The sequence below is a fragment of the Falco punctatus genome, assembly GCF_963210335.1.
Source record: "Falco punctatus genome assembly, chromosome: 4".
NCBI classification, from domain to species: domain Eukaryota; kingdom Metazoa; phylum Chordata; class Aves; order Falconiformes; family Falconidae; genus Falco; species Falco punctatus.
The window spans coordinates 5,969,659-5,989,492 of NC_137583.1; the positions used below are offsets into that span (position 1 = coordinate 5,969,659).

The window sequence follows — 19,834 nt, forward strand, 5'->3', positions numbered from 1 at the left end:
CAGATACCACAGCTGCCAGGCTTCACGTGAACCTTTGCCCCATGTCTGGAATTTTCTCAGACATGCAACAATCTCCTTTTAGATTTTGCATGTTTTTTCCACAGGCTCAGAAAAACTCTGCCCATCCATGGCCCCATGCACCATTTTTCTCCCAAAAGATGACATAAAATCAGAAACCTCACAGCGGTAGGTAACTTGCTGGAGCTTACTGTATGAGCAGCAGACACGCTGTTCACATACCGCTTCTGAAGAAGGAGCTGCCTCAAATTCTTTTTTTTTTTTTAACTTGACAAGGAGTGGGGTAGGTCTGAGACTGATTACACTAAATATGACCCCAAAAGGCACTGATTTGCTCTGCCTGCAATGGTGCTGAGTGTTGCAGTGTGCTTATTTTCATAGGATCCCTATGAAGTGAAAGGGTATTTCTAGTTAAAAGAGGGACGGAGAAATGAGAAACACATTAAGTGAAAGTAACGTGGTTTAAAGCGCACAGGAAGTTTCTGTTAGCGAGGTAACTTGACTCCTGAATCCCACATCACCCTGCAGACCTCATATATACACACATGTGCTCTTCTCCACAGCATTATTTTCCCATCAGCTCAGCAATGCCTTGTCTTGGTCTGCTCTAGCGTAAGCAACCCCTCAACAACCACGCTAATTTCAGTATGCTTTTCTTAGAGAAAGGTGCTTGTTTCAAGTATTTGCAATTTTCTTCATAAATATTACAGCTCACAACACACTGCTGACACTCGCCCGATTCTCCAAGCAAAGCCTGGAGATGAAACGAATGTCTGATAGAAAAATACTAACTATCCTTCCAGAAATTCAAAGATGTAAATCTGTTTTTAGAAATAACTTGTCACAGTACAGGAGGATGAAATATATTTCTGTTTATAGGAGATGGAGAGAATTTCTTATCTCACAGTTCTACAGCACCATGTTTCCCAGAAAATACAACTGGGATAGAAAGAATCAGAGATTCCAGGAAGAACTAAAAGGGGCACAGAATTGCACTACTGGATATTAGCACTTGTTTTGTATTCCCAGATCCATTTACTATAACCTTCTCCACTGTCTTCTCATTCCTGCAACAGGATGAACCTTATCACTGAAGAGCAATAGGGAAGCAGAGGAGGAAGTCTCTTCAAGGCTCACGTCAGTTGTAGCCACATGCCAAGTGTTCCTCTCTAAAAAGTGAGCAGTAAAAAATAAACTGTTCCAAATAGGAAAATTTTAATGCTATGCAATTTTTAAAAGTTTACAGAACTTATACTGTAATTCAAATGACTTTACTAGAGGAAGGATAAATGTTTATTTCTGTGTTTAATTAATGTGACAATCCAAAACCCAGAAATATATATTAAAAAGTACTTAAGTGATGGAATGAGGAGAAAATTTACAAAAGAAAACTCCTAATAAACTCACCGGCTACCAAGTTTTGGCCCCAGCAGGTAGATGTGAACCGAAAAGAAAGTACGTGTATCTTCAAGGTCAGCTAAAGTAAACTTAGTAAGTCACAGTCCTTCAATTAAAAGTAGTATTTGATTTCTGTTTTCTGTTTTCCCTAGTTTAGCGCCATTAATAATTGTCAATGCCTTAAGCTGTGGAATTTGCATTAGCAGCTTTGGGGGTTACTGCAGGATCACAACAGACTTCAACCAGTATTTTGAAAAGTAACTGTGGCATTTGATGGCAGAGATAGGTCAGATGACCGGACTAAGTTTTCTGGGAGAAATCTTTGCCTCCCACAGCTATGGTCATTGACAGAAGTGACAGATGCTGTCATGTTGCCGCTAAAATAACCTACAGTGAAACACTGTCATCAGTAGGCTTCAGAACTGCATCTCCGATATGCACTGTGTTCATGCTGCCTGTCAGAAAGTTTTGCTCAAGCAACAGCAGGAATGCTCACCGTCTCGGACAGCTGCAGAGCCGTTCTGCAGGCTGGCAGCTAACACAAATAATTTGTTGTAGCTCGGCAGCGAGAGGAAACAGATGAATTTTAGGGTGGGTAGATGCTCGTGCTGCAGGGAAAACAGTCGCAAACTGTCGCAAAACACTTCAGAAAGCCACATCTGTGGCTGAGCACAAACCAAAGACAGCAAAACGCCTGTGTGCTTTTTTTTTTTTTATGTTCTTTGCTTGCTACGAAGCAGCTCAGTGAAAGCATGCTGGGTTCAGGCAGAAAAAGGTTAAGAAAAGGCCACGTGGAGTGACAGCCTGGTAGGAGAGGACCTTCCCCAGTTGCTGCTTCTCCAAGCTTCTGCCTGAGTCACCGGCTGGCAGCCCTGACCCTGCAGGCAGGGCCTCTCCTCTCCCAGCTTGCTGGGGGATTACTTGATTCCCGACAGCTGGCCCAGCCACAATCCTCCCATTTAGGGCAGGCAGCTGTGCTCCTTCCCCAGCTTAACCCGCTCTCCGCCAGCCCTCCCCTCCCGAAGGACCTTAGCTGCTTTCCCAGCACCCGTGGAGGGATGCTTGCAAGTGTGCTGGAACCTGCTGCATCCCGTCAGCTGGCCCGGGGCCTGAGAGCAAGAGAGAGGTTTCAGGGACTTGCCAGTACAAGCAGAGCTATTCCCCACTCCCCACGCAGCTTTCTGTATAATTAAAACACATGAAAATCCAGGCTAAGCATCCTCCCGCAGAGCTGCAAACCATGAGCTGCATGCCACTTTGTGAGCCTCAGAAAAATCAGAGCAACAGCAGATGCTGCCAGTGACATGCCCAAACCCAAACAGACACACCTCGGAATGAAAATGTATTTATTCAAAAGCAATTAAAAGAGGAAGAGAAATACAAAAGTTTATAAAAGGATATGTTCACTGTTAGAACTGCTGGGCCAATGGCGAAGTTTCGTTCTGTGACTTTTGATTAACTCTTAAATATGCGAGCAGAGAAAAACCTACCTATGTGAAAAATCCATGTCAAGTAGTAAAAGAAGAAAGGACTGCCACTAAAATAGTATATTTTTAGCATTAAAGGCCTATTATCTTGTAGCTAAATACTGTGTGTCATGCACTGGCAAAACCCCCTCAACTGTCACACAACAAATGAGGATTCTCCAAGCTGTATTATGCCAATTAACAACATACCTGTATGTTCTGAACAACATCTTTGAACGGAGAGGACCTCTGCATACACGTGTTCACCATGTCCATTGCCCTGTCAAAGTTCTTTACATATTCTCCATACATCTTCAGAAAAGGAGCGAGTTTCTGTAGGATATCTCCTAGTCGTGGGTTGATGTTCCTATAGGAAAGAGACAAGTAAGTACTGAAATCTCTGTAACTCAATACTATTTTCTGAGAGAAAACACAACTGTAAGTCTTTCTCGCATGTGCACAAGCGCTTACACACACACGCTACTAAGATATTTTAGGATAAGTTCAGTGTGATCTACATGGTACCCCAGACTAAGCCTTAAACATTTAATCTGGATGCACCAAGGCTGATATTTCTACCCCCACCTTCACCCTCTTCTGCGAGGATCAGATTCAAACTGACTATGCGCTGTTAAAGAAACTTCTATATCTCTCTGCTGTTCAGCACAAAATCTTGTGGGAAACTTACTTTTACAAAATCATCTTTTCCATCACAGCCAAACATCTGAAGAGGTTTTAACGCAAAGAGATTGCCGAGTTCAGCTGAGCAGCCCCAGAGGCCAGACACACGTACGCCTAGAGGAGCCCCCAGGCTGGGCACAGTGGCAGCCACACATCTTCGTCACCACATTCATGGGCAGGCAGAGCACCAGCCACCTTCCCCCCAGCTTTTCCCTCCTGCTGAACTCGTGACTTGCAGTCTGGCCATGCTAGACCCTCTTTAGCCATTTCACAGGCCCTCTTCTGACTTCCAGACTCTCTGGTTTTCCTCCCCTTGTATTACACCTGTCCCTGTCAATGCAAGTCAGGCGCAAAGGTGCCGAGACTCATTTATTCCTGGTCATTGATGAACTACATGAAAACTGGGCTCAGCCCAGAGAGGTGCGACCTCTGGTCTTGTCTTTGTCATTTGGGGTACCTGGAAAGAAGCAGCATCAGCACTATCTGCACCTTCCACCGCAGGACGTTCTTTGCAGCCCCTGTGTCACCTCAAATCAAGTTCCCTAGATCTGCTTTACAATTAACCTTTCTGCCCATTGCTGCATCTCTGCCCTGTCTACAGCTTATTACAGTTGCCAAATTTTAATTGGTATTTGACCTTTATTAGTCATTGGAAACAAAGAAAACCAAACTAAAACCAAAACCTACACCTATTTGCTTAAAGAAAGTACCTATACACTGTAACCAATAATATTAAACAGAAGGCCAACAAATTCTGGAGTAAAAACTTATGCAATGCTGGGGTGCTCAACAGAAGTGATTGCATAACAGACACAAGCAGATTTATAGATATGAAGTCATCTATCTTATCTGTCCAGATTTTCCATTGGATGGCTGCTATGATGCTGATTTTAACATTAAATTAAATTTTATATAACCATAATAAAATTCATTAAATATAAAATAGATGTTTCTCATGATGTCTCCAACATGGCATGCAAAGTCTAGACTGTGACACAATGATGCATTTTCCTTCTTTTAGAAGTAACTGCGTTTTTTTTAATACTGCACACTGGGCCAAAATACTTCATCTATGGGCCAAAATAAGCAATTTCCTTCCTTCCTAGTACTGCAATTTCATAGTTCTGCAATAATAGAGAGAGTGGAAATACAGTCAGGAAAACAGCTCTGGCAACACTTGGGAGTGAAAAAAATTCTCACAACGTACTCTGGAAATTTTGAGTGCTCAGGTCTATTCCAGTAGTCCTAAATGCTTAAGAGACTCCACACTAATGTATTAAATAATAAGTGAACTACTGTACTAAACAATTAAAAATTTGGAATTAGACTAGGCCTTGCAGTTACTGTACTTCCCTGAAAATGTATTTTTTAAAAAATTGTAACGACAGTTACCCACCATTCTTGTGTAATTCTTGCTTTGAGCTCAGGAAGAAGAAATTGTCCATGGAAACAATAGATGGAAGAAATATTTGAAAAGATGCCCGTTATCACTTCAGATGAAATACCCGCTTCTGACAACTTAGTGCAAAAAACCTGTGTAAGACAAGAAGACAGTACCAAGATATATTTACAAAAAGCAATGCTCGACATGCTGGCTTTAGATTGCAGTATTACAAAGCTGACTGCCTTGGAACAGAGCTACAATTTTTGACTTCTGGTAGTCAGTCCTTGGGGTCTTTCAGGAGGTTTACAGAACCTAAGCCCACTGTCAATTAGGGTTAGATTTATAACTATGGGCCACAGTCATAAATTAGAAAAACTCTGAGGGGTAAGTCAAAAAAGATCGAAACTACTGAGAAGATCAGACATCTCTTCTTTGGAAGTGCAAGTTGCAAAGAACAACCAGTCCCCGAAGAGCACTTACTCCTATTTATGTGAAGCAAAATAAACCATGTGATTATTTTTTTTCTCTGTGGGAAAAATTACACTGTACTGAACAAAAGGGAAAGACACTCCCTAGATTACTAAGGTCTTGAAACAGCCTCTGCTCATCCAAAGCAAACATTGGAAAGTCTTCCATAGATGTCCCAGTGTCGGAGGGTAGAGGACTCTGCAAGTTACAGCTTCTAACAAGATCTCGAGCAAGGTACAATTTTCTCTTCCCCCCCGCCCCCCCGCCTTGTTTTTAAAAAGGACTTCATTAGCAATGTGAGTCATCCTCATTTTTACTTCTTCCCGGCACGTTCATGTGTTTGTTTTTTTCCTTGGAGATAATTATAGAAATGCCTGAACTGTGTAGACTCACCCTAATGCTTATGAGGAAAAAAGTTCAGGCTCATCACACCAGTTTTACTTTATCCCCACGTGTAAACATGATGGTCAACAATTATGAAAGACAGTGGGTGAAAAAAAATATAAAATAATTATTCCCTGTGAGCATGGGGCTCACCCATGTGGCAATCACAGATTTCATCATTTCCCAGTGCCTTCAGGGTCCCTGTGATCTCTCCATGCACACCCAGGCAGGAACCAAATGCTGATGGTGTCTCTACCCTGGGCTGCTGCTTTCCCATTCCTCTTTCTGCCATCCTAATCCTCGGGTTCCAGCTCAGGGAACTCTCTTGCCAAAAGTTCACCTCTGGGACCCACGGCACACAGCCTGGCAAGCAAACTCCATCTCCCACCTACAAACAGCGTTTTCACACTATTGGGCTATAGGTTAGGGGATGAACAGGAGACGTCACTGCTGCTCATAGAAATGAAAGCTGAGTTTAATCAAAATTGAATTACCTGGTCCAACAGATGGAGTCTTTTAACATACGCTTCTTCGGTATGGAGCAGTTCATTTGCAATGTTGAATAGCTTTTGGGGCTCTGTACACTGAAAAAAAGTTACAAATAACAGAATGCATCTGCATCTACAAACCTAAGTTTCATCAGCTGTTCTCTTTTCCATTTTCTCAGTGGGCCAAATTCCCTGCCCGTAGAGAAGCTTGAAGTGAAGGGGGTTAACGCATTTCAGAATCAGCTCTGCACCACTCAAAAGGATCAGTTTTCTTCAGAGACATTTTTAAAGCTATTTTCTGAAAAGAGCAATTAATAATGCAGTCCATGACTCGTCAGGACACCACTCTAGTTCATTATGGTTTTGTGTAAAGAACCAGAAACAGCCTCCAAATCTGGAAACAAGTCTAGTGCATTTAGTAACTAAGGCACTGGAGTGCAAATCAACAGTTCTACTTTTTGGATTCAGGTCCTCTGACTGAAAAGAGAACTAGTAACCAGACCCGTCTGGCCGCAGGTTTCTCTCCACGGCCAGCACAGCACTGCTCTCTACGGCATGTTTCTAAGATTTTTATGCAGCTTTAAACCCTGGCCCATTCCCTGGAAAGAGTTTTCGGCAATCTGACCCAAGTCACTCAGTGAAGTCTTTCATTAAGCTCATTTAAAAAAAATAAAACGAGAAAGGAATAATTAAAAAACCCAAACGCAATTACGAAGCACCGACTTTATTCACAGTTTAGCCAAAAGCTACATAGACTCTTCGCTCTCCGAGTGCTTAGAAGTACTTGAATTATTAGGGTACCAGCTTTAGCTTTCTGACAAACTCTAGATACCTTCTTAAGGGTCTAGACTTCAAACACCAGGCTTACATATAACCCAACCAGCCCAGAACTGAGGGCTGGCTGTTTTGTGTTTGGGACTACAGGTATGCAGAAGAGGCAGTAAGGATGATTAAATGCAGGGAAATTTTACTGGGCCAGATTGGCGGGGGGACGGCAGGGGGAAGACAACTGCGATGAAGGTTAGAGGGATGTATAAATGATTAATGGCATACAGAGCATCAGCTGGGTGCAATTACTCACTATTCCTTCCATGGGAACACTAAAGGGCATCAAATAAAATTACCAAGGTGCTGCTTCAAGACCAAGACCTGCTTCCTGAAATGACATGTCACTGCAGAAAGTAAACCTGCAGGCAGGTTCACAAAAGGACTGGACAAACCCATGGGGCACAAGTCCAGCTGGTGTCTATTAAAAAGGCAGGGCTGTTTCCAGCTCAGGAAGCACCTGGGCCCCTCACCAGCAGCAGCGTTTTCCATCCCAAGTGCCTGTCTTTGTGCGCTCACCAGCATTTGTGGCCGGCATTTCTAGACATAACCCTGCAAGAAGCCGCCATCAGACTGTTAGAAAACGACAAATGCTCTCTTTTAGGATTATTCCACATAACCTTATTTTGTTTCCCAACAAAGTTGTCGAGAAATACTTAAATACCCTCCCGCACATTTAGGCGAACTGCAATACAGCTGAAAGACCTCCGAAGCCAGCCATGTATGTGAACAAATCAGATCCACAGTTATCTGACGAGAACGCATGAAGTTCAAATGCATGAACACACGACATTTAGCTTAGCATGAAGTACCCACAGTTCCGTGATGCAAGTATTAGCTGAAGGAAGGGGAACAGCTTTTCTGGATTTGAAACAGCGTTAGCCTTTCCTTGAAGCAATCCCTCTCTTCCTAGGCACAAACCTGGGGCCAGGCAACCACACCATGAATAAGGCTTTGACAGGTACTCCGCCGATTCCCCTACTCAAATTATTTCAAACCAACTCAAATACTCTTTTAAGCTATTCTAACACGCTACACAACATCCTGATCCATCCATTCACATGATATATGTATATATATTTGGGGGAGGGGCACGGAATTCACAGCACAACAAAGCTTTGAATTTGTTACAAGAAAACACAACGTATTACAGCTTAGAATGAAATGCACTGCTGGCTGTTCAAACTCCAATAACGATGAGGATCTCTCACTGAGAAAGAATTCATCCGACAGTTTTGCTGGGCACAGAAGAGCGCCTGAATGAAAGGCCCTTACGTAACCAGCCGGCTCGCCAGCTGCCAAGAGCATCCTTTCATTTGTTTGAATTCAGAATCTGAAAAATAATTATTTCCAACCAAATACATTTGTTCTCAGAAGTAAATCTTTACACAGTGTAGGCACTTTTTAACCTCCTGACCTTCACCATCTGCAAATCAGTTTATATTTCCAAGAAACTTGCTGACATCTGTTTAAATACCAAACAACGGCTGAACAGAGTCTCAGCTTGGGCTCGGTTTTAAAGAGCAACTCTGTCTTCAATTGCTGTCTGCTAGGGACAGATAGGCATGTGTTTTAGACTAATTTGCAACATACTTGCCTTTCGATGGACATATTATTTTAAATGAAACAGTAGATTAATTAATTAAATGTGAGGCAGTCCCATTGTTCTAATCTTCTTTTGTGCCATAGCAGGACAGCTTTGACAAAGCCAGAATCATTCAGTTCACTATGAACGAGGTATTTAATGGTCTACCTTTCTAAAGGAAAACAAATTTGCAAACTCAAACGCGGATTACATCCTGCTTCGCCCAACACACTTATTGACCGACTTGCTTGGTGCAACAACAGCATGTTACGACTGTCCTCTGCTCCCGTGTTACAGCTGCACACCTCCTGCAGAGCCCTGCTGAATCAGCTTGGCTGGCAGGGCACCAGGAGGAGGAGAAAAGGGAAGCGGTAGGTGTTGGCTTCACGACACAGGAAGCTCACCCCAGCGCTCAAAGCGGCAGTAGCAGGATGCTCTTTCACTTCTTTTCGGACGGCTCAAAAATTCATTTCCAGATGTAACTGTCCATAAAACGTTTTAAAGCAAAATGAAACACCCAGCCTGAAAACAAACAGAACCAGCGTCTCATACAGGTCAGACTCCCAGCTGTGAGTGTGCGGGGGATGCATCTGCTCTTCAGATACCCCATCACAGATACCAACTGTGGAATAGCAATGATTTGTGCAATGAAGTGGCCACAAGCCCATCACCGCTGCCTGTGAACCCACTTGCTGAGCTGGCCATACACCACCGAGTAAAAACCAAAGGCTTGATGTGAGAAAACTCAGGCAATACCCTGCAGCAACCATTTTTCACACAGTTGGTGGTGCACAACCATATTCAGTCAGCATCTCTATCACAAGGGGCTTTCAGCAAATCTTGTGACAAAGCTGCTGAGATACAGCTCAGGTTAAAATCATATACAGTTACACTTTAAAACCCCACCAGTCACCCTTACAAAGAACACTGAAAGTCTCAGAAAGATCACAGAAAACTTCATACTCAAAAATGCTGAAAGCAATAATGGAAAGTTGTCCTATGCTTGGTTGTCATCTCTGTTGCACTGATATCTCATTTTCCTTAGGATATTAAAAAAAAAAAAAAAAAGGATGATGAGAACATATCTGATTTTTCTTAACCAGCATTACGGCTACAACATTGACCTATGCAAATTGTTTTCAGACTATACACGGAGATAATCTTACCCAAATGTCTGATTTACAGGACTGCAGGTCACATTTTCCAACACAAACTGTACAATGAAATCAGAAGTGAAACTCCAGCCACGTACAGGCAGAATGGAAGTGTGTTGGTGACTGTACAGGGCCCATGTGGGACTTCATTATTACTATTTTACACAGCAGGAAGCAGGACAGATGGAGAAAGGCATTTTTTGGTGATTACTAGCAAGCACATATTACTCTTAGTGAAAAATACCCAAATGAAAATATATGAAGAAGTGTTAGCCGTCTCAGAAGCAATACTCTGTTGCTGCCAAGCAGCTGGCAGAAGCCTTCGGTATATGACTACAGAGCATGACAGCCCCCCAGTCTCACTTTTATGTCACTTTTTTTTTTTTTTTTTTTGTAACCATCAAGGCTAACATGCTTCAGTTCCTGGAGCTCCTGACATTTTCTGAGACATTATCAAAACGAATAAGCTCCCCTTGTTCATTTTCATTTTGATAAAAGATAACTGGAAATACCAGTAAGTCACTCCTGAGATTTTAAAACATATTCCAATAATTTTGTGCTAATAGTCAGACCTGTTAGACTGTGCTGCAGACTCCCAAAGGAAGCCACATCACACTGCAGAGCTAAACCTAGACTAAATAAAACAATACGAGTCATATATCAGGCAACGTTACTCCTCTGGCCATGGGATGTGTGAAAGCTTGAGTAGTAGACAGATATCTGAAGTAGAAAATTAGAGAAGTAAAAAGCAAATCTGATTTCTCTTTCCTACATATGTTTATTCATAAGCTTCACTTAATTTGATATCCTAGGAGCTACTGAGCCATCATTAAATCATTCTGCAGCTGTACTTCTTATGCATCCTCCTCCAAATATAACAAAGCTTTCTGGAAACCTGCATATTGAATGAGTGCTGGTCACCTCCATCGTGCAGCTGCAAAGCCTGGTACTAGGGGTAGGAAGGGGGAAGCCGGAAAAAGATGGTGGCTCCCGACACAAAGCTTTCTGGAGGAGCTGGGGCCTCCCCACTTCTCAAGCCAGCAATTGATGGCAACTGAACACTCCTCTCTTCCTTCAGGTAGGGAAGGTACCTTGCTTTCTGGAAAATTTTTGGTGAGGGTGATGTGAACTTCCAGCTTAAGAATAACTACTGAACAAGTCAACTTCAAATGGCACTGGCTCTCCTTGCTGGAGGTTCCAGCCCTTAACCCTAATCCTTAGTCCATAGTGCCCCAAACCTGCAACAGAATCAAAGAGGAGAGCAGGAGGATGATGTGGACACCTAACACATAAATTGGCTTCACGTGACACATCCCTAGAAGAGGGCACAGTCCTTCCTTACACTACAGAAGAGGCAGCGCATCTCTAAGCCTTCCCCCTCCACGTGGCTGCAAAAACAAGCTAACCCAGTGCGGCTTGGTCAGTGTCAAAACGGCCTTTTGGGTGGTGAAATCAACTCAAAATTCAAGGGAGAACCTGAAAAGCATCATATAAATGCACTTGAGGAAGAAGAGTAACACAAGAAAAACAAAAAAACCCCCAAAATCTTCCCCTAGAGATATGTCTCTCATAAATTCACCAAGCATACTACACAGAATTATAACCTCACAACTGTGTTTTGTCAGCATTATTTCTTACTATCTGGATACTTAACCCAAGGAACAAGACTTAACAACAGCCATCAAAACTCTGATGTTTTAGAAAACATTGGTATTTGTCAGTAAAGCACTTCCTAATCATATGGTAAAGTCTTCTGCTTGGGATTGCCACACTTGTTTTGATACTGCATTCCTAGTCCAAACAGTAAATTTAACTCTCAGATGAAAGATTTTCTTAATTTAATGCATTACTTTCTTGCTGGCATGTTGCAACTAATAAACAATCTTTTAAATAACACTTCAGTTGCACACACGCACATACATACATACTATGAACATAAAGTAACTGAGGTATGTCACAGTGTGTGTACGTATGTATAAACACACGCACAAGGGAAAACCAACAGCAGCAGGCAAGAAGCCTTGCACCACGATGGTGGTGCTGCCCGTCTGAGAGGTAAACAAGCTTTCGCTGCAGACTACTGGAGACACCAGATGTCAATGGATGCATTAGATGATGTGTTAACACGTGCTAATAGACAGATGTTTGTTCACTGGGTTCTCCATCACTAAGATGTTTCCTGCGGAACCCCACATTAAATTCTTGCATAGGAGATAAAAGACAGAGGTCTCCTTCGGCAGCACAGACCCTCCATTCCTGCTGGATCCCCTGACCCATACTGCCATGGATTTATTCCTGCACAAGCCCAAGGCAGTCGGCACCACAGCCTTCCACGCCCAGGTGGTCACGTTCGATACATGCAGTGCCTCCCTGCATCTCGTGGAGGTGGGACAGGCCACCGGGTTCCTCCTCTGGAATCCACAGCAGCTGCCAAGTGGGACTGTGGACTCACAGAGAGGTGAACGAGATCACGTCCTCCCTGTCTACAGAAAGCAGTTGGGTTTGGGAAACAGCCCTTACTGCTGCTGGCTCCGCTGGGTCCTTCCCGGTCCCCTCTGCCCGACCCTGGGCCAGCACCCAGTGGATTTGCCATCCATCACACCTGCAGAAAGAGCAGCACGGCAATGCCGTATGGAAGAGCCACCGGCTACAAAGGTGGCATCTGAACCACAGGAACGGGAGGCCAGTCGCACCAGCCTGAGATAAAGCAGCAGGAGGAATGGCAGCATAAAGCAATGCACCCATCAGAGAAAGTCTGGGGCTTTTTCATGCCTTCCTGTAGGTATGTTTGCCTCAGCAGGCTGCCTCCTGTTCTTGGAGAAAAAGGGGACACTGCGGAGAAGTAACTGTGCTCTGAAACAGCACCCGTTTGCTTGGAGAGACAGAACTTCTTGTGCACTACATACCCACATGCCACCTCCACCACCCTTCAACGGACGCTGGCTAGTTTGACCCAGAAGCTAGTGAATGAGTTTTAACTGCCGTAGTTCCCAAGGGACAAGCTCTTGCCATATACAAATTGGGATATATTTGGTGATTTCAGCAGAACCACACGATTTGCACAAACCAAGGTGTGAATGCTACAGTTCACTAGTTGCTAGTACTCATCACAGTCTCTAAAAAGAAAAATCCAGTATATTAACTTTACAGTCATGATGGCGGGGGGGGGGGGGGGGGGGACGGACACGACGGGGGACAGGGGACAGGACACGGACATGGAGATGGACAGATGGACCACACAACACCCCCAAACCCATCAACCAAAAAGTGGAATCTTTTGCAGTTTGCTCAAAACATCTTCTGTTTTCTTTTTCTGGAAGAAACTAACCCATTTTATCATCACTATTTCTAAAAATAACTGTCTTGATTAACAGATAATCAGAGGAATCTGTCATTAATTTTATACAGCTGCAGCAAATACACAACAGCCTGGACTACATCACTCTGGATTCAAAGAGAATCTCTTTTAGGTGCAGCTTCCTAAAGAGTAATTTGATATATCTACCCTCCAAAAAACTTCTTTGCACTCAAGAAATAGTCACACCTGTAGAAGTACAGGCTTTATGTAAAAAAAAAAATAAAAAAAAAAAATGTGCTGTTAGAAGAGAGTTCCATCCTGCATGTCCTACTAGGATGCAAGGCCCTGACCTTGCGAAAGGCACTGTCAAGCCAGCCCTCTGCACATCATGCAGCCCCACTGAAAACAACGTGACCTAACAACCAGGAGCTGAGCCTATCCAAAGCCAAACAGAACCACAAGGTGGGAATTTCTACTTAGAAAAGCGCTCAAAGTTTTAACAACTTGCCTCTGGCTATGATGGACGCTCTTATATGAAACCTTTTAAATTAAGACTGGGAACCTTTCTAAAAGACAGTAGCTAGGTCAGGAACAAGTTATGTCCTGCATCAAGCAGGAAATTATGATGACTGTCATGATCCTTTGACGTAAGACCAACCAAACAAAAAAACCCAAACAACGTATGACAGTGATGCAAGGGATCTCTGGCCAGAGTCAGGAACTGTTTCAGAGCAACGAAGAGCCACGCACAAGCTACCTTACCTTGTTTACATCCAAATACTCTAACTTTGGTGCTTCTGCTGTCTCTTGCTCCTCGCTGCTTCCCTCGTCAATGTCACTGTCTTCATCCTGCGTAGAGTCTCTCTTCTGTTCGGCAGAGGCGGGTTTGGTGCCTTTTTTGTCAGGTTCCATCTCCCCTGGGTTCCCAGCTACACTGGGCTTCTTCTGCTCGGCACCTTCTTCGCTGGGGAAAGTCTCCCCTGCCACGCTACAAGAAGGACTGTCAATGCCACTGTCTCTGTTGGGAATTTTACCATTACCGTTCAGTTCTGCAGTTGAGTCTTTATTGCCAAGCTCTCCAGAGGGCTCTTTGCTCACAGTCACAGCAGTGCAGTCTTCATGGCTTTTGTTATCGCCTATGCTTAGCTCTTTAATTTTCATTATGTCTGTGTTAGACAGATCCACGCTGCACAGTACGTCTGGCTCATTTTCATCCGGTTCACTTTTTTCGTTTGTGGAAGAGCTGCTGGAAGCCACCATATCACAGTCACACGAGCTCGGCTGTTTGGATGAGTCCAGGCCAGGTTCCATCTTAAGAGCTAAATTTAGCTGGTTTCTTTGAAGAATATGCACGGGTTGCCTGCGGGTGAAGAGAAAGCACCACAGTCACTCCCATTAACATTCAGAGGTTTCAAGAGTGCCCCAAAAGACAGAAGGCCTGATTATCGTTTGATTCAAGTTATATATCTGGCACCCCCCGACAATCCTAGGAGGCAAGCGTGCGCACATTGCTGTAATAATATTCACCCAACAACCTCTGAAAAAACCCAGCACCCCTAGCCGTAAGTTTTACTGAAATGGCCTCACTAGAATCCTGGGCCTTTAACGCTCCCAATGCTGCCCTGAAGAACACTCTGGTTTGAAGGTTTGGGGAGGGAGGAATCATCATCTTTTAAAAGAAGCGTTTTGTGGTGGGTCCGTTTAAACAGGAACTCACGTTCTTCAACAGAACAAAGCCTTTGGGGCACAGTATTTTCTGCTAGAGAGAGGATGTTTTTGAAGCACAAGAAGGCACCGCTTTTGCTGATTGAAAGACACTCCACCAGATTCACCCAGGTGGTAACATGCTCCATGGCACAGCGTGGTGCCTCTGTCTCCACCTCCCTCTTCACAAAAAAAAAAAAAAAAAAAAAAAAAAAATCACTTACTCCATCAGGCAGATCTGGTCTTCAGAGAGATCTGCCTGATGATCTAAGTGATTTTTTTTTCATGTGTTTGCAAAATACACGTATTTTGTCCTATTTAATGCCTCATATATAAAGTCTCAGAGGAAATGCTGTTCTGTGTGACATCATTGTTTCACAGTACGTTGCGATTTAACTCTCCTCTGTCCCCAAGAAGCAAGTTAACAGTATGGCTGACACTCGCTGAATCTTAGCAGAAAACTCGATCCCGATAATCAAGTTCATATAATGCAAAAACCTAACCTGACATTAAATCAACTTTCTGAAAGCAGACTCTGGGCCACTTATGTCTGGTAGAACACTTACCGGATTCAGCAGGTCTTAAGCTCCTTAAGAACAACTGTATGTTACAAACTAAAAGTCATTGAAATGCGTGCTTTTGTAAGAAAAGAAATAAAAAAATCATTGTGTGGTCAGTCAAGTTTTGCACTTCCTGTAGAAAACATCCCAAGAGGAGCTTCTACGCGACAATTACAATTAATGTTTTCTATTGTTATATTCTAAGTTACAGACGCAGCAGAAGATGGAGATTAAAAGCAGATCTCGCAAAGCCATATTTACCTAATACTTTCAAATTTCTCAATGAGTGTGTTGACTCCTGCTGATATCGGTATTTCTTCCTCTCCAGGTGCTAAGCTCCTCGACGACTTGGGATCAGCTGGCAAAGGCCGAGAAGGTGCAGGAGGAATTCTTTCCTGCCCAGGTTTGAGATGGACAGGCTTAGGAGGTACTAGTAAAAGAGAGGGGAAAAAGTAGGAGGATGAATCTCCATCTTCTTTACCCTACTGGGAACAAAATCCAAGCGCTCAATGCAGAACGAGGGGTATCCTTCTTTCACCATCCCTTATAAATGGCACAGGTGCAGTCCCAAAGTATTTTGTACACCAAAGCAAGCTGCTGAAGAAAAATGACAGGGTTCTATTTTGTATTTCTACAGCTGTATCGGATGTGTTAGCAAACCAAGAGGCTCACAGAACTTTACCGCTTCCTTGTTACCAAACAGGATGCGCAGCTCACACTTCATTTTTGCAAATGTGCTCACCATCTCAATCACACCAACAAGTTTCCCCTCCCATGACCTTTCAAAAACTCAGGCACTCTGTTGAATCTCTTACACTGGGAAAAAAAAAAAGGGGTGGACACACACACATACACAACTCTTAACCCAAAACAAACCCCCCATAAAAAATCCCACCATGGATTCCAGTGCCTTGGTCAAAAATGTCACAGGCAGAACATAACAGCTTTTCTTCCTTTCATTCTCCCTCCCCCTTCTCTTCTGTGGTACAGTCTTCATAAATTTCCTTCCTCTTTTGGTTCTACACTGAGTTATACACGATATAAATAAAACACGTTGTAAGAATGTATATGCTATTCTTAAGGATTCACTAGGAGGTGAAGGCACCAAGTTTAATACAGGACTTAAAAAAAACCCCGGAATTTAAATGTAAAGTAATTTTAAAAAAAAATTATTCAGACCTTATATTGATTGCAGAGTAAATGGGTTTGGAAATACGCAAGCAGTAACCCATGGTAACAGGTTCACGTGTCGCTATAGTTTCATACAGTGAAAGCAACCTCGCACTAGAAGGTAGGAAAAACAACTGCGTGGTTACTCCCAAAGTCCAGGCTACTGGCAGGGTGCTGCCAAGTACCCCAGCCAGTCTAGACTATCCAAAGCGTGAACGTATTACATGAGGAAACTCTAAATATGCGTTTTATTAAACAACAAGTCAGGAACAATTTATTTCAAGCATTTCCAATTTTTAAATGGTCCATATGGTGCATCAGCATAACGTGATTAGCTTTGTAATAGAACTTTAATTAGTAACTGTTATGAATGTTAATTTCAGAGTTATTTTCTTTATGGGGCTAAATGGAGGCATATGCACTCAAAAAGCCAATTCCTGTTGTCCCTGCCCTGCAGAAGGCTCTGCATCTGTTGTGAGCTCCACATCAGCCCAGACGTCCTCCCTGCTCCAGCTGATGCTGAGCTGCTACAGACGGTCATTGTCTCAGGTCAGTGATGAAGACTGTTCAAGAGGTTTCGAGCTCTGAGTATAGGTCAGGTTTTAAACTACCCATATTACTGAGTTTATTTCTGCACCGAAGAATAAAATCACATCTTCTAAGGATCTGAGATTTAATGGGACACTTCCTATAAAAGGACTGATTTGCCCAGTCCCCAAAAATATCTGGAATTCCTGTCTTAAAATAAAGGCGTTACAGTTCAATTTTGAAACCACCATCACAAAACCTATTTTACACTGGAACAACAAACAGGCAAGCAGGGAAAGAAAATCATCTCTCATATAAACGGGATGGTGGAGCTCTACGTTTTGCTCACCAGGTTTTCACTCGTACACTGTGTGATCAGTGAGTGCCCAGCCATGTTTCTCCTTGTAAAAAACCAAAAAAAAAACCAACTTAAAAAGAAAAAAGTATCCACACGGCCATTTGGCATGTCTAATGAGAAAAGGCAAGCTCTAGGCTCTGTACAGAAGGTGCACAAGGCAGGCAAGACCCCCCCCCACATCCCCTGTCAGGCCCCTCATACAGCTTCAGATCAGTCCGCAGCCCCCAGCCCACTGCCAGAGCGTGTGCGCTAACGGCAGCATCGCTGCGACCACGGAAGCGCTTTCATCCCGGGCAGCACACGCTGCGCTGGGCAAAAAGGGAGGAGGAAAAAACACTGCTGTTAGTCACTGGTTTTTTATTTACTGAAATAACTTCGAGAAACTGAGACATCAGCAGGGAGACAAAGCTGCTGACCTGATCAAGCAATACTTACCAAGCAAAATCCTAAGCCGTCTACTCCAGCACTGACACAGAAAGCCTACCTTCAGAACTTACAAGGCAGCAGTTACACAGCACAACACAGACTTGTGAACCCCAAACTGTTTTAGGCTCCCACAAGAGACTGAATGAAAGATCTGCACAGTAAAACCAAACAATACTAGATGAGCTCCTCTTACACGTGCCATTAGCAGCAGCACCGAGTGCACAGTCAGCCCTGGAAAAAAAAATAGAGTAGGTGATGCTTGTAGGTGGGGATTCGGGATCCGAAGTGGAAGCCCAAGCAGAACTCCTGGCTGCCCTCTGAAGCCACCTCCCACCAGTCCCAGCCCACACAGGAACCAGTGCTGCTATTTTCTCGCGCCAGGTCCCAGCCACAAAGCAGCAGGACCTTGGATGCAGCTTCCAGCGCCCATCCTGCGCACCAACAAGTGAAGTGGTGAAGAAAGCAACCCAGCTGCATGGAAGGGATATTGGTATCGCTGAGCGCATTTCAGGTGGCACCTGAAGGCTGAAGCCACTCACTGGAATGGTGTTTTCCCAGTCCTCCTCCTGCTGAAGGTTTTACACAGCAGCTCACGGCTCTTTGGAAGAAGCAGAAACCAAGATGTGGAATCTTTTGTGGCAGAAGGAACAATTGAAATAACAAGAAGCAGCAGGACAGAATGAGAAAAGAGAAGGGCATGGTTAAATAACCAGGGGGAAGTTACAGCCCAAGCTTGGCCCTGGGTCTGTAAAGCAGCCGGGAGTAAGGACCCTTCCCTCACTGCAAAACAAGCACCTCAGCCACCGCATTAATTCAGCCCCCCGGCCCATGAAGTGCTCTCTCAGAACTGCCTCCTCTACAGTAAAGCGAACAGTCAAAACACATTTATTAGCGACTTGATGGAGGCGTCCCCATCAATCATCCCAGTGGTGGCAGGTCTGTCGTGACTCACTGGGAAAGCTGGGAGGACCTAATAAAAAGAAATGCAAGCGGTGTGAGTCACACTTGCACATTTACTTATTTCAGTTAATGTCCCTTGACAAGAGACTTCAAAAAATAGACGCGATGAAGCAGGTTATGAAGGGTTATCCCCTGGGAAGTGAATACACTCAAAAAAGAATAAATGACCCAACAGCACAGCCTTGGGTAGGGGTAGAGACCTGCTCCTGGAGTTTCAGGTGGTGATACCAGCACATCCCACCAAACAAACCAAACAGAAACAGGCCTTAAGGAGGGATCCCTGTAGCTCTAGGGAGAGAAAGCCCTAGGAAGAAAGGCTGCTGCATAAAAATACTAATTAGAAACTGAGGAAAGATTTATGTCTGCTGCAAGAAAATCACCACACTCTCACAACCACTTTTTCTGAACACGGCCACCAAGAGGAAGCAAAGATGGTTTACAGGAGAAATGTCAACTTCAATAAAAACAACTTATTTTTTTAGTACTATTTTTATGATTTAATTTTCCTGGAGAGGCGTGAACTGTTTTTCTCTCTTTACTGTGTATATAACAGGAGATTAATGAACTATACAAAGGAGAAAAGCCATTTCAAATTTACAAACCCAATAAAAGTGAAGAGAAAAACCCCTGTGACATCTTCCCTTCCTTGCAAAGTTATCGTTACCTATTGTTCTCTACTGTCATAGGTAAGCTAACTGCAGATACTTTTTAAAAGTAATTTTATTATAAAGAAGTGAAATAATAAAATCATCATTTAAAATTTATGACAAAGAAGTATCTTTCAAGAAGATGACTGGCTCATCCAAGACTCGTAAGACTGACTTGTAGCTTTGGCTAACCTGGCTTAGTCTAAGACAACACGAGGTGGCCTGACTTTTGACTGTTGGGTACTTCTCAACAGTCTCTCATGGGAATTTTCACTGGGACTCCTGTTCTTCTTGGGCTACTTTTTACAGTGACATCAAGAAGCCCAACAAAC

The 19,834-nt window shown here is 43.5% G+C and overlaps 1 protein-coding gene across 5 annotated transcripts in view; it reads right to left on the minus strand.

Annotated features, from left to right (window-relative positions):
* The window catches only part of FGD3 (FYVE, RhoGEF and PH domain containing 3), a 128,870-nt gene that overhangs the window by 46,089 nt on the left and 62,947 nt on the right, over positions 1–19,834 (minus strand). For 4 of the 5 annotated variants that reach the window (XM_080386245.1, XM_080386248.1, XM_080386247.1 and 1 more), the window contains exons 3-7: positions 15,675–15,843; positions 13,912–14,509; positions 6,294–6,383; positions 4,960–5,096; positions 3,093–3,249 (exon numbers count right to left, since the gene is read on the minus strand). In XM_080386245.1, the coding sequence (XP_080242371.1) occupies positions 3,093–3,249; positions 4,960–5,096; positions 6,294–6,383; positions 13,912–14,509; positions 15,675–15,843 (1,151 nt within the window). Of the gene's footprint in view, positions 1–3,092; positions 3,250–4,959; positions 5,097–6,293; positions 6,384–13,911; positions 14,510–15,674; positions 15,844–16,308; positions 17,623–19,834 lie in introns of those variants that run through there. The other variant, XM_080386249.1, reaches the window with a different exon arrangement.